At 40.3% G+C, this 12,537-nt stretch overlaps 1 protein-coding gene across 1 annotated transcript in view; it reads right to left on the bottom strand.

Moving 5' to 3' along the window:
* Positions 1-200: 200 nt before the first annotated feature.
* The window catches only part of LOC126471378 (very-long-chain 3-oxoacyl-CoA reductase-like), a 72,491-nt gene continuing 60,154 nt past the window's right edge, over positions 201-12,537 (bottom strand). Inside the window, exons 4-5 of the mRNA XM_050099500.1 lie at positions 5,606-5,946; positions 201-452 (exon numbers count right to left, since the gene is read on the bottom strand). Of these exons, the coding sequence (XP_049955457.1) occupies positions 201-452; positions 5,606-5,946 (593 nt within the window). The remainder of the gene's footprint in view (positions 453-5,605; positions 5,947-12,537) is intronic.

Below are 12,537 nucleotides of genomic sequence, written 5' to 3' on the forward strand. Positions count from 1 at the left end.
TTAAGTATCACTGACAGCACCCTTGTGTACCCTTATGCAAGATTCCTTTGTGAGCTCTTGTGTACGTTAAATCAGCTTTTGATAATTTCAGGCCCATTTACACAAAGTATCATTGATTATTATTGCAATAGTTTGTGTCACACAGTGTCAAATGGAAAAGTCAAAAGTTATGATTTCTTTTGTAAAATCATTTTATTTTTTCAGAAAGTTAAAGGCTTTTTTGAGTATGGTCCTACCAGAATACTGTGTGGAAAATATCCAGTTGTACTTTCTGTCACTCCCACTTTTTTTAGAGCACTGTCAACATATTTTTTGGCATCTGGTGCCATGAGAGATGGTCTCCGAATTTTGCTCATTTTGGTAGCCACGTATCCAGGTGAAACACACTGTATTACTAGACCTTTGTGCCGGTATTCATCTGCAAGGTCTCTCGAGAATTTTTCTGTGTATGCCTGAAATTATATTATTTAATTCAAGATCTTTAATCTTTCTGTAGGAAGCACAATATATTCTTCATCTCTCTCTCTCTCTCTCTCTCTCTCTCTCTCTCTCTCTCTCTCTCTCTCTCTACACACACACACACACACACACACACACACACACACACACACAGAGAGAGAGAGAGAGAGAGAGAGTTTGCACAGCACCTGTCAAATAAAATGCATGACAAAGAACAAACAAAAATAAAACGTATCAAGTCTTATCTTCATTAATTCATCCATGGATGCACACCATTCAAAAGATTAGGTGGAAAATGTTACGGAACCTACACTGAACCACTGAACTGCATAGAAAAGTAGCTAGGTATGCTAACAAGCAAACTTTTATTCTTTACAGAAAAATTACACAAAAACACATAAGCAGATCATCATTCATTTCCTCAACAGATACCACCATATCAAACAGTCTCAAACAAAATGGGAATGATCACTAATCCAGGCAGTTTTCATCAGAATTTGAGAGTTCTAGTTTCTAGTTTGCTGTACATGGGTGTTTGATAGCCTGATACCTATGTGACCTGCTCGATAAAAGCCCATAGAGCTCACTCTGCTGTATCTGTCTGCGGTTTTCAATGAGAGTTCTTTGAAACCTGTGATGCAACAAGATGACCACAAACACCAATTGAGTTTGCCCTACACATGTTTTATATATCAATGTTGATTCCACCATGTGAACATGCAATGCTCACAAGACTTCCATGGGGATGATAAGTACATGTGACCAGGCTTTAATGAGCATGAAATGGAATCCAGAGCCAACACCATATGCATAAGTCTCCAAATGTGCTCAAAGGATCTCTTAAATGTACCCAATGTGCACACAATTTTTGGTAATTCAAGTGCTCGGTCACAATGCCATACAAAACACTACGAGAAACATTAGGAAAGTCTTCCCACAAGGAGGAAATCATAAAGCATCTGTTTTCTCTCACCTTATTGTCCATTTCTTGCACCAAACTTTCATTAACGACACAAGGACGTCCACTCCGTTGTTCATCATGCACATTTGTGCGGCCATCTTTAAATACTCTCACCCACTTTCTTACCAATCCACCACTCATAATGTTTTCTCCATAAACTGCACAGATCTCACGATGAATATTGATTGCTTTTAGGCCTTTAGCACTAAGAAATCTTATAACAGCCCGTACTTCACAGTCGGCAGGACTCACGGTTATCGGAGGCATCTTAAATACTCAGTACACAATGTAAGCAAGGAAGAATCAGACTGTAATGGTGTCAGTGCGTAGACAACAGATGTAGGTACCCAGTGCGCATGTGCAGAACGCTGACCACTGCACTGCGGCCACGGCGTGGCAGAATGGTAAGTACTTAAAAAACACGCCTTGTACATTTCAGCCGAGGAAAGCTAAGTTGTAAGAAGATGATACATATTGCAGTTATGCTTTGATAACTGGTATCTTTATGTTATAATATGATAGTGTTGTAATGATCTTCATTAAAAATTCCACTGGCAGTTAATCCCATTCTTGAGGTAAAGTCGTGAGCAAGTCTGGAAGAGTGCTTGGTGTTGGTTGATGGGCTATAATCAGTTTCGTCTGTTCATTGCAAACATAAACTACAGCGGAGCTTCCCCATCTGTAAGGACTTTCTCAAACATATGACCTGGTGAAAAATCATCCCTCCACTCTCTCCTTGCTTTTCAAAAGATTTATTAACCCTATGTGTTTGCAAATGTGTCTTTGTAATTTAAAACCTTTTAAAATCAATATTTATGCCCCTTTCTGTTTGATTGAATTGAAATTCCATATGTATGTATGAAAATGTTAACAGTGTAACATTACACTTCTATATGTCATAAATTTAAGATAAAGATTTCAAAATGGTCATGAAACTTTAGTATTTTCTCTCAGATTTTCAGGAAAAATCAATATATATGTGTTTTCAGAGCTATATATCATAAATTTCAAAATAAAGGCTTGTTTTTCCTAACAAATTGAATGACAAATTTTCTTTTTTGAAATTCATGTCTCGCAGTCTCCTCTATCACTTCTAAATGAAATTAGAAATAAATAACTGTTATATATCAAGCTGTTGTATGGAATATGTCAGTGTCTGTTAAATCTCTTTTTCAAATGATGAAGCAGAATTGTAATTCTAAATTATACAAACACCTTTTGTTCTCCCCTTGCCGTGTCCCTCACAGTTTGTCAGCTCTTGGTTTATAGTGTTAAATTCTGGAAGATTGCACTGGCCAGTCCCATCAGTAGAAATCTCACTGGTGAGAAAGCCGTATGCTATTGCAGTGTAATGCAGATGATCATTATCACCCCCGCTTGCAATAGTCCAAACCGACTGCACTGCTGAAAACTTATACATGTTATTGCAGAACCACATTTCTATGCCTTTGGGCATTAACAGTATTCCATCACCCGCGAAGTAAAATATGGCTTTATACAGTCACGCTCAAAATAATAAGCTCCCACATCAGCCACCAAACAGATCTCTTTTGACAATATTCCTGTGATTATACTGCCTTCAAATTTCTTTCCGCAGTAATGTATGGCAAGACATATTCTGCAAACAAAAGTTGGGTTTATCTGTAAAAGTGTACATTTCTTCATGGTCCATCTTGATGTAATTGATTCCACAGTGAACATGTAGAAGAGAGGATGGGGTGGATGATGGGAATGACACACATACACAGCAACTACTGTCAGCCTCTGATAGATAGATTTCTGGGAAACCACAACTACTGGCACAATTCTAAGCTCTGCATATAATTGTTATAGAGAAACTGATGGATTTCATCATGCAGACACCAGCCCTTTTGTGCGCTGGTTTCTTGGACAACCTTGTATTGCCCTACAGCTAACAATTCCAGTATGATGCAACCATCATTAAAGCCTTAAAATGACATTTTCTCACATAACCAATCCTACTGAGAATGAAGTGTACATCAGAGAATTCTATTTCATTAAACTAGGTCCACATGACATATTTTTGGCAATGAGTTATAAATTTCACCAAATTTGCTCATAAAAAATGCTAATATGGGACATATTGAGTTATCATTGATTTTTATCTTTCTCTGTTCTTATTCAAACCACACACTACAGCTTTTCTATTTAGGTAATGTAATCCTGGTTTGTGAGTAAATCCTGATGGTAATGTGATTGCTCACCCTTCCTCTTTTCTTAATTACATTTAACTTTTGGACACTGGTGTTGCAGTTTACTTGTCCACACCCTAAAAGCTTCAGTTACAAGTTAATTTGAGAAAGATGAGCCTACAAATGAGGATGCAATTCTCATTTATCTGATCAACCATAGTGAGCATTGACAGCATCAGAGAAAATCTGAAAAGAGAGTCTGAAGTAGCAAGGCTTATTTACATTTCAATATGTTGCACATCAGTTTAGATGTGGCTAGGTACTGAGGTTCAGCCTATCACTCAGGCAGTGGTGTGCCTTGTATGTGCAGACCGTAGCAAGTTTCTCTCTGTCACCAGCTTCATCCGGTCTGATGGCAGAACAGCATTTACTGACAATTGCAATTGACACAAAATGTCATCAGCAAAATAGAGAGGATATTGCAGCATAATAGGTAGGATAAATAAATACAAATGTAAACTCTGCCCACAGGCCTCAGTGGGCCTGACGGTATCAACTGACCACAGTGTCATCTGTCAATGGCACCACCAGATGTGATATCGAGGGGCATCGGTCTGGCTGTTAACAGTTTTCATGACCTGGAGCCACTACTACTCAGTCAAGTGGCTCCTCTATTGGCATCACGAAGATGAGTGCACCCTTTCATGTCATTTCATGAAGCAAAACCCTTTAGTACTGGAAATTGAACAGAGTTCCTCCACATGGCAGTCAGTTGTGCTGACCACTCGACTACAGAGAGGAACAAAATAGGGACGATAGGGTCACCTACAGAGATAAAGATGAACTTGATGCAAGATAATTTTGAAATGAATCTGAAGAATACTCAGTCAGAAGTACCTAAAAATAATGCTGTTGCTACCATAATAAAGGATGTGATACTTTCTCTTCAAGTGAAAATTTTAGTCGAATGTAGTATGCGGAGATGAACAGATTTTCTGGTAACAAAATAAATTTTCAAAATAATATGTAGAAAGTTTGTCCTTAATTTGTATAGTCAGATTTGGAATTTGGAGATTGATCTTGCTGAATGTGAGTCCAGTGCCTTAACTGCTTGTGCAGTACATGTGCTACGGTGACAATGGAAAGCAAGGATTATCCTACCACAAGGAAAATGTGTTACATCATCCTCTGTTATCAAGCTGTCAGCACGTCCAACTGCCGCACAGAGAACTCAAGTTTGATTCTTCGCAGTACGACCACTGATTTTTCCTCGGTTGGAATATGAGGAGCGAATGCACTCTGCTTTGTAAGGCCAACTGATGGGATACTGGAACAAGTAGCAGCTCCGAGTTTGGATAGCCAATGTAGACAGGAGAGGGTCATGCGCTGACTAAGCGCCTCTCCTTAGCACACCCCAATAATTCCATTAGCAGAAGATGACATTCCAGCTAGTCAGCAGTGCATTACTATCAGGGCCTCAGCTTAGATTTAAGTATATTTAGTGTGGACAAGCCATTTTGTGGTCTCTATTGATCGACATAATGATTTGCTCAGCAATATCAGAATTTGAGAAATGGCTGCTGGGCAGTATATAGCGCAGAAAATGTAATGTATGTTACCAAAAACAGTAAAACACATTAAAATAGAAGAAAAAGGAAGGGATGTTAGCATGTAATGCTGTGTTGACAGGTAGATTACTAAAAATGGAATGATAACTCAATAGGATGAGTGAAGAGTAGAAAACCAGCTATCACCGGCAACCTTTTCGAAGAAAACGTACTGAAATTTATGCTCTGTGGTTTAGTGAATCTTGTGTAGTCATAGGAACAGGCAAGGTCTCACTAGAAGTAAATTATTATGTATATAGTTTGGTTTCAGATCAGATTACATTTAATATAGTGGGAACACGGTTGGACAGGAGCTTTAAGGCGAGACTTGATGAAATACATTTTTGTGTCATGTAGTCAATTGGACAGTAGATTTAAAATAAATCAATACTGTAAAAAATTATTGTGTCAAGGCTATACAGTACCTTAGATGCTGCATATACAGTTAGCAACGGGCTTGGAATAAGTGCTGCTGTTGATGATACATTGATTATCACACCTCTTCCCTTGCTTAGCATGCTAGGAATGACTAGCTGTGTCATTTGAGTTACAGAACCAATATTGCAGTTTATAATATTTAGGAACAGTTTTTCCTTATTTGGCACATCATGCAGGTACTCTGGATAAGAGTAACTCATTCCAACATTGTTGACAAGAACTCCAATATCCAAACTTGATAACTTTTCTGCTATAGGAGAATAGGTAGTGTTGTCATATATTGTGAAATCTACTTGTACAAATTCTGTGGAGACTCTATGGATATTTTCTGAAAGAAAAAATAAAAAGGTTTTAATCATTTAATGAATAATAGGTTTAATCATTTAATGAATAATAGGTTTCTGGAAATATACTATTAACTTACTAAATATTTTTAATAACTATGACTTTACATCTCCCTCTTTTTAATTCTGGCCATAAAGACAAAAATGCTAAAAATTGTCTGTAGAGATGTTCAGGGAACTATTTTGGTATCCATTTGGAGTAATTTAATGTGAGAGATTTTTTTTTTTTCAAAAATTATCGTTTCAAGGAGGCAACATTAAACTAAACAAAATTGTGAAGTGTCTTTGCTAGTGTTCCTTGTGTGTCTTTGTCCAAATTCCATCATCACATTGTTCTTCTCTCCACTTTTGTTCCATGATCTCTTCTCTTTGTATCTCTCTGATTCTTTTTGTATACTGCTCTGCCTTTTTCAGTCCTTCTTGCCAGTATCCATTGCAGTTATTGTATTCTACTTCACAATTTATTCTTTGGAGCTAAGAAGTTATTGAAGGTATAAAAAACTCATATTAAATGAATTTGAAGAGCTACACTATGGACGAGATGTAGGATGTATAATAACTCAACCTGAATCAGAGTATGTACACTTTTTATTTTCACTAATAAGGTACAATGAAGTTACATCTTTACACTCAGATGTTGTTAAGTGAGATGACAGTCAAAGATCACTCACATGTTGTCTCAGTTGACCACCAGCGAAGTTCTTTGTTGTCATGTACTTCCCACAGAGCCCCTTACCCCACCTCCCCCCCTGCCCCCCTCCCCTTGTCCAACCTATAGTGTTTAGCACAGTGAGGGGAGAGTGTGGAGTGCAGGGGCAGTGAGAAAATGTGAAGACAGAGAGGTTGGCAGGATGCCATGTGGACATGCCAGGCATTTTGTAGCCTGCTGTGGGGTCGACGCTGGGAGGCAAAGTACACTGCACAACATTAAGGTGGTAGTTGTGAAGGCGCACCAGTACCCGATGCATGTGGCCAAAGTGTGAGTGCGTGGTGGTGTCAGAAGTTGGAGGGGTGGCAGAGAGTTCACCAGGTGCCAGTGAGGTTGCGTGATTCAGAAGGTGTAGGTGTGAAGCCATGATGTTGAAGTTACCATCAATGGAGAAGTGGAAGGCAAGAGCAGTGGCATCGACATCATGTGGTGTGTTAACTGTTTCCCTGAAGTGATGGGCAACAGAGCTGTCTGCAGTCTGGCAGCCAGGTTGCTGCCCTTCAATGAGAAGGTCATTGTCAGGCAACTCAATGTTAGGATTCTCCAGGAGAAAGTTGTGGATATCAAGGTGCATTTTGAAGACTGGAGATATGTCACTGCTGGTGGGAGGGCTGTTTGCCAGACTAGTGAGGGGAGATTGCCAGAGAACATTGTTCAGTAAAGCTTCTTGCATGGTCTGTGCCAGTTTAAGATGATCAATGGACCCTTTTGTAGGTTTCCCATGTAATAATATGTCAAAGGTGTGGTCATCCTGTTGAAGCAGCTTGTGGTGACATGAGAATGAGGCTTGCAAGACTAGTTATCACCACACAGCGTCGTGACTTCACAATCAGGAAAACTTTAGGCACTGAGTGCAGAAGAAGGGGAGCTATGCAGAGATGAGTGATGTGTTGTTTTACTTATGATACCAGGCTGAGCAAGTGTGAGGGTATAGTTGAAGGTTATTGGGACACAAAGTCCGCACAGAGGGAGAACACTTTGCTGTACAAAGTTTTAGTGGGTGAAGCTCCGAGGTTATCACTTTCAGAAGTACCAGCGGTAATGTCTTTGTTCAAAGTCCACTGTGGCACATGAGAGCTGTCTTTAAGGTGTGGTGCCATTGCTCGATGAGCCAGTTACTCTGTAGGTGATAGGTTCTTGTTCTAAAGTGACAGGTGCAGACCATGCTGCACAATTCGAGGAAGAGAGCAGATTCAAACTGCTGACTTTCGTTAGTTATTTTAGACCTGGGACATCTGAAGCATAAAATTCACATGTCAATAAGAGCTTTTGTGGTAGAGTCAGCAGTTATATCTTTGAGTGGTACAACTTCTACCTGTTGAGTGATGTGGTTGATCTTTGACATGATGTACTGATAGCCATCAGAGATGGGTATTGGTTCCACAAAATTGACATGCACGTGCTAAAAACATCCTCTTGGAACTTCATAGTGACCCAGGGGCAGTTGAAGATGGCATGAAACATTGCTCTTTCAGCACGGGACACACAAACAGGTCCAAAGCTAACATTCTCCTTCACAATAGGCCATATGAAATGGTCCATCACCAGGCACATAATTGGACTTATGCACAGGTGCACCAAGTTATGTAACTGGTCAAAGATGACATGGTGGTGGGGAACAAGAGAGCATGATCTTCTTTGTGTAATGTGACAGAGAATCAGGTGGGTTGCACCCAGGATTGGTCGAAGTTCAATCTGTAGGTTCATGGAAGGGTTGTGAGAACAGCATGTATCTAGTGGTCTTGCTGTTGGTTTTTGGAAAGCTGTTCATAGTCAAAGTGGGATGACATGGCGTTGATGCATGAGAAGTAATCTGCCATGACATTTTCTGCACCTTTGAGATGACAAACATCGGTAGTGAACTGTACAATGTAATCCAAGTGCCAAAACTGTCGCGAGGCAAGTGCCCCTTGGGGGGTTTCAGAGAAAGTCAGTGAGCAGACAGTGATCCACACAAATAATCAGAAAGCATCCTTCAATGTATTTCCTGAAGTTATGTATTGATTTGTAAACTGCTAGTAGCTCTTGATCATACACTGACCACAAACAATGCGAAGGTGGGAGCTTGTGTGATAAAACCAGGGTGGGTGTTGAACACACCCCCAACCTCGTGCTGCAGGACAGTGCTAATAGCAGAAGTGCTCATGTCGACTGTTATGATGATCTGGAAGTCAGGGAGATGATGTGCCAAATTGATGTATGGACAAGGCAGTCTTTAATGTGTTTGAAAGTAGATTGCATTTATGATGTCCACGTGAGTTTGCATTTGCTAGTAGTGTTCTTGCCAGTAAGAGCTTGAGTGAATGGCATGTGGAAGGAAGCTGCCTGTGGAAGGTACCTACAATAAAAAATTACTGTGACTAAAAATGGATATAGTTGTTGGTAGTCTTGCGATGGCAGCGGTTGTTGAATAGTCTCTAAACACTGTGGTGTAGGGTGAATGCCAGAGGTGTTTATTACATGAACAAAGAAAACAACTTCCTCCTCTCAGAACTGGCATTTTTCTTTGTTGATCACAACTCCACTGTCAGTGAGCAAATAAAAAACTTGTTTGAGACTTATCTTATGGGAGTCATCATTTGTTGAGAAAATTAGGATGGCGTCGAGATAGGGATAACGAAACAGAAACTTGAATAGTGCACCGTCAATGAAGTGCTGCCAGATTTTAGCAGTTTTCTTAAGTTGGTACAGCATAAACATAAATTCAAAGAAGCCAAAAGGTGTGATAATAACTGTTTTGTGAATGTTGCCCAGGTGCATAGGGATTTGCAGTTAAGATTTCTTGCAGTCAGTGAAACTAAACACAGAGGTGTCCACCAAATAATGAGTGAAATCCTGCATGTTCAGAACTGGGTAGCAGTCCAGTATAGTACAAGCATTGAGAACTCTGTAATCACCACACAATCTGACAGACCCATCTTTTTTGGGAACCAGTTTGTTGAGTGAAGCCCAGGATCAGTCAGATGGTCTTATGATGCCAATTTGTAGTTCATCTACCACTGCCTTAGTGACCCAGAGTAAATGTGGTGGTAGTCTACACAGTCTATGATGCACAACAGAGGGGGGTAGGGGTGGGGGGAGTGCACAAGTTTGTGCAAAGCCAGTCTTACGAGGAAGAGCACAGACACACATTAGAGAAAGGCGGGAGGGGTCTGAATGAAAAGCACAGTACTGAACTTTGTGTTGGTAGATGAACATGGTGTTCCAGGTGTATCCACAGGTGGCAGAAGATCTTCAGGGTCAACTCGATCAGAGAAGCAGAGGTTATGTTGGAATCAGGTGGAGGTGGTTCACATAGCTGGTTGAGATGGAGCAGTGCCATGTGGAGTTCTTCCATGACTTAATGAATTATTATGTAAGATAGCATTATTGTTATGTTGCATGTGGATATTTGCCACATGCATGTCAAAATAGAGTTGTTGTTCCTTCTGAATATGTCTCATGATGTGGAGGCTATTGGTCATTATCGACAGCTATTGGGCGTTATCATGAGTGGCAGAAGCTGCTGCATAAAGTGGGTGGTGCCATTATACTGGTCTGCTGAGGGGATATGGCCATCAACGTCTATTGTAGAGCAGCTGAAACACCACTGGGCAGATTGGGAACCAAACAGAAATGTTGGAGGAAGTCTGCATCGAGTGCTGACTCGCCCACTTCCCTAACTAAAAATGTCTAGGTGAAAATGTCATCAAACTGAGGTCCAGTGTACATGTCTGAGATCCTTACACTCAATAATAGTTGTTTGCTGCTCAGAGCTGGACAGCTGAGCAGACAGGCTTTAGGGATGAAGAAGAGGGCAGCAAAGTACGGACTTCCAAGCTGGAGTTGACAAGGAAGCAGTGCCACTGATGGGTCCGAGAATGAAGAGTTTGTTGTCCTGATGAGAGCAAGGTGGCATCATCGTTCTGGGTATCTACTTGGCTTAGATAACCTGCTAGGTTCAGAGCAGCTTCTGCAATCCATACCTCGAGTTTGGTAAGTCACATGGTGGATGCCAGTTGTGAGTGGAGTAATCAAATTGTGTATGGTACCGGCAGAAGGAATTCTGCACAGACATGGGTGTGGTGCAGATTGTGAGTGGGCAGGGGTTTGTTGTGATGGTGCATAGGTCATTGGTCTGGTTGGGTGTGGTGACATTAGGTATGGCAGAGGTTGGGTGAGATCAGCTCAGCTGATGATAGGCAGAAGGTCAGTTGTGGTCCTACCATGGTTGCAAGTCATGTTTGACACCATTGTTGTCAATGTTATTAATACATTGTTGATGCTGAATGATGGAAATAGTCTGTCTATTAGTTTGAGCATGCATCAAATGGCTCTTGCTCATGGGTAAACATGGTCAGTTGAATTTCCGAGCAGATTAATGACCCACAATGTCCATAGTGTAAGACAGGGCATGAGGTGTAAATCAAATTGAGTGCTTAACCAAACCCATAGTTGTGACAGAGTCCTATCCTTTAAATCTTCTCTCTAGATGATATGGTGTAACTGTTCTTACAGGAAGTGGATGAGGTGGTGAGGGAGTGCCATTTTAGCAAGCTTGTACTTATTACACGAGGGTGGGGCAAGGATGATATCACTTATCACGTCCACCTGTCTACCCAGGTGACTAAGCAGTGTGTTGAATTTTGTGCTATCACTGATGGCATCACTCAAAATAAAAATGTTGTCCACGATGGCAAACCACAGATTTGGTTGATCAAGAAAAAAAGTGGTAGCTTAAAATGCATCTTTAGTCCAGTAGGTCGCCACAGTGACATCCATAGAGGGAGAACAGCAGTGCAATTAGGTTCTGTAAGTGGCATAACTGGATGCACAGAAGACAAGTTGGAACACAAAGGAGCCAGCTGCATGAGTCCTGGAGTGAAAGAATTTGTGCACATTGAGCACCCCAGCAAAAATTATCAAATGCAAATTCAACCAACTGGACTGATGTGGCTCGGAAGTAGCCTGGTTTATGAGAGAAGTGGAGTCCATTGTGAAATCACAGAATAGGTTGTCTGACGTACTCAATTTTTCAGTACCATTGTTAACTGTCAAAGCACTATCATGAAGAGTGTTGCTACTACTTTTGATAACCTGAGGGGCTTGAAGGGTGCTGTCCATAACCCTGGGTACCATAACATAAGAACTGCTGTCCAGATGTGTGAAATGCGCTGTGCAATGGAGGCACAATGGCAATATTGTAGTTGCACAGTAACCGTACATGTCCCAAACTAAACGTGAACATGGTCATCATAGGTCACCAATATAGAGCCACACTATGAATGAGATATAGGATGTATAATAACACAACCTGAATCTGAGTAGGCACATGCTTTATTTTCACTGAGGTGGTGCAATCACAGTACATATTTATATTTAGAAGCAATTAGTGAACTGACAGTCAAAGATCTCTCACACATGGTCTCAGTTGACTGTCAGTGATGTTTTTTGTTGTCACGGAATTCCCACAAACTTTTGGTAAAAACATTTACCAAAAATTCATTTAATATGAGTTTTTATATCTTTAGTAACTTCACAGCTTACAAGTTGATGGAAGAAGAGATGAAACTCTCAGAATTCCACTAAACACTGAATTTAAAAAAATCCTTCAAAAACAAATAGCTACTAACTACATCTTTCGTAATCAGTACCTTGTCAGCCGACAACTCGGATCATACTTCTAACATAGGTGTTTCACTTTAGGACACCATCCTATACTTACACAATTTGTAACATTAAAATTGTATCATAGTTATATTGTGCACTCTCTGTTTCCTGTTTTATACCCTTTTGTCTCAAAATAAGTAACAATGTATTGAGCAACTGAGACATATTGCTTTCTCATTCACCTTCATTGTTGACTGTGGAAATAACCACTGAATAC

Source organism: Schistocerca serialis, chromosome 3, assembly GCF_023864345.2.
Source record: "Schistocerca serialis cubense isolate TAMUIC-IGC-003099 chromosome 3, iqSchSeri2.2, whole genome shotgun sequence".
Lineage (NCBI taxonomy): Eukaryota > Metazoa > Arthropoda > Insecta > Orthoptera > Acrididae > Schistocerca > Schistocerca serialis.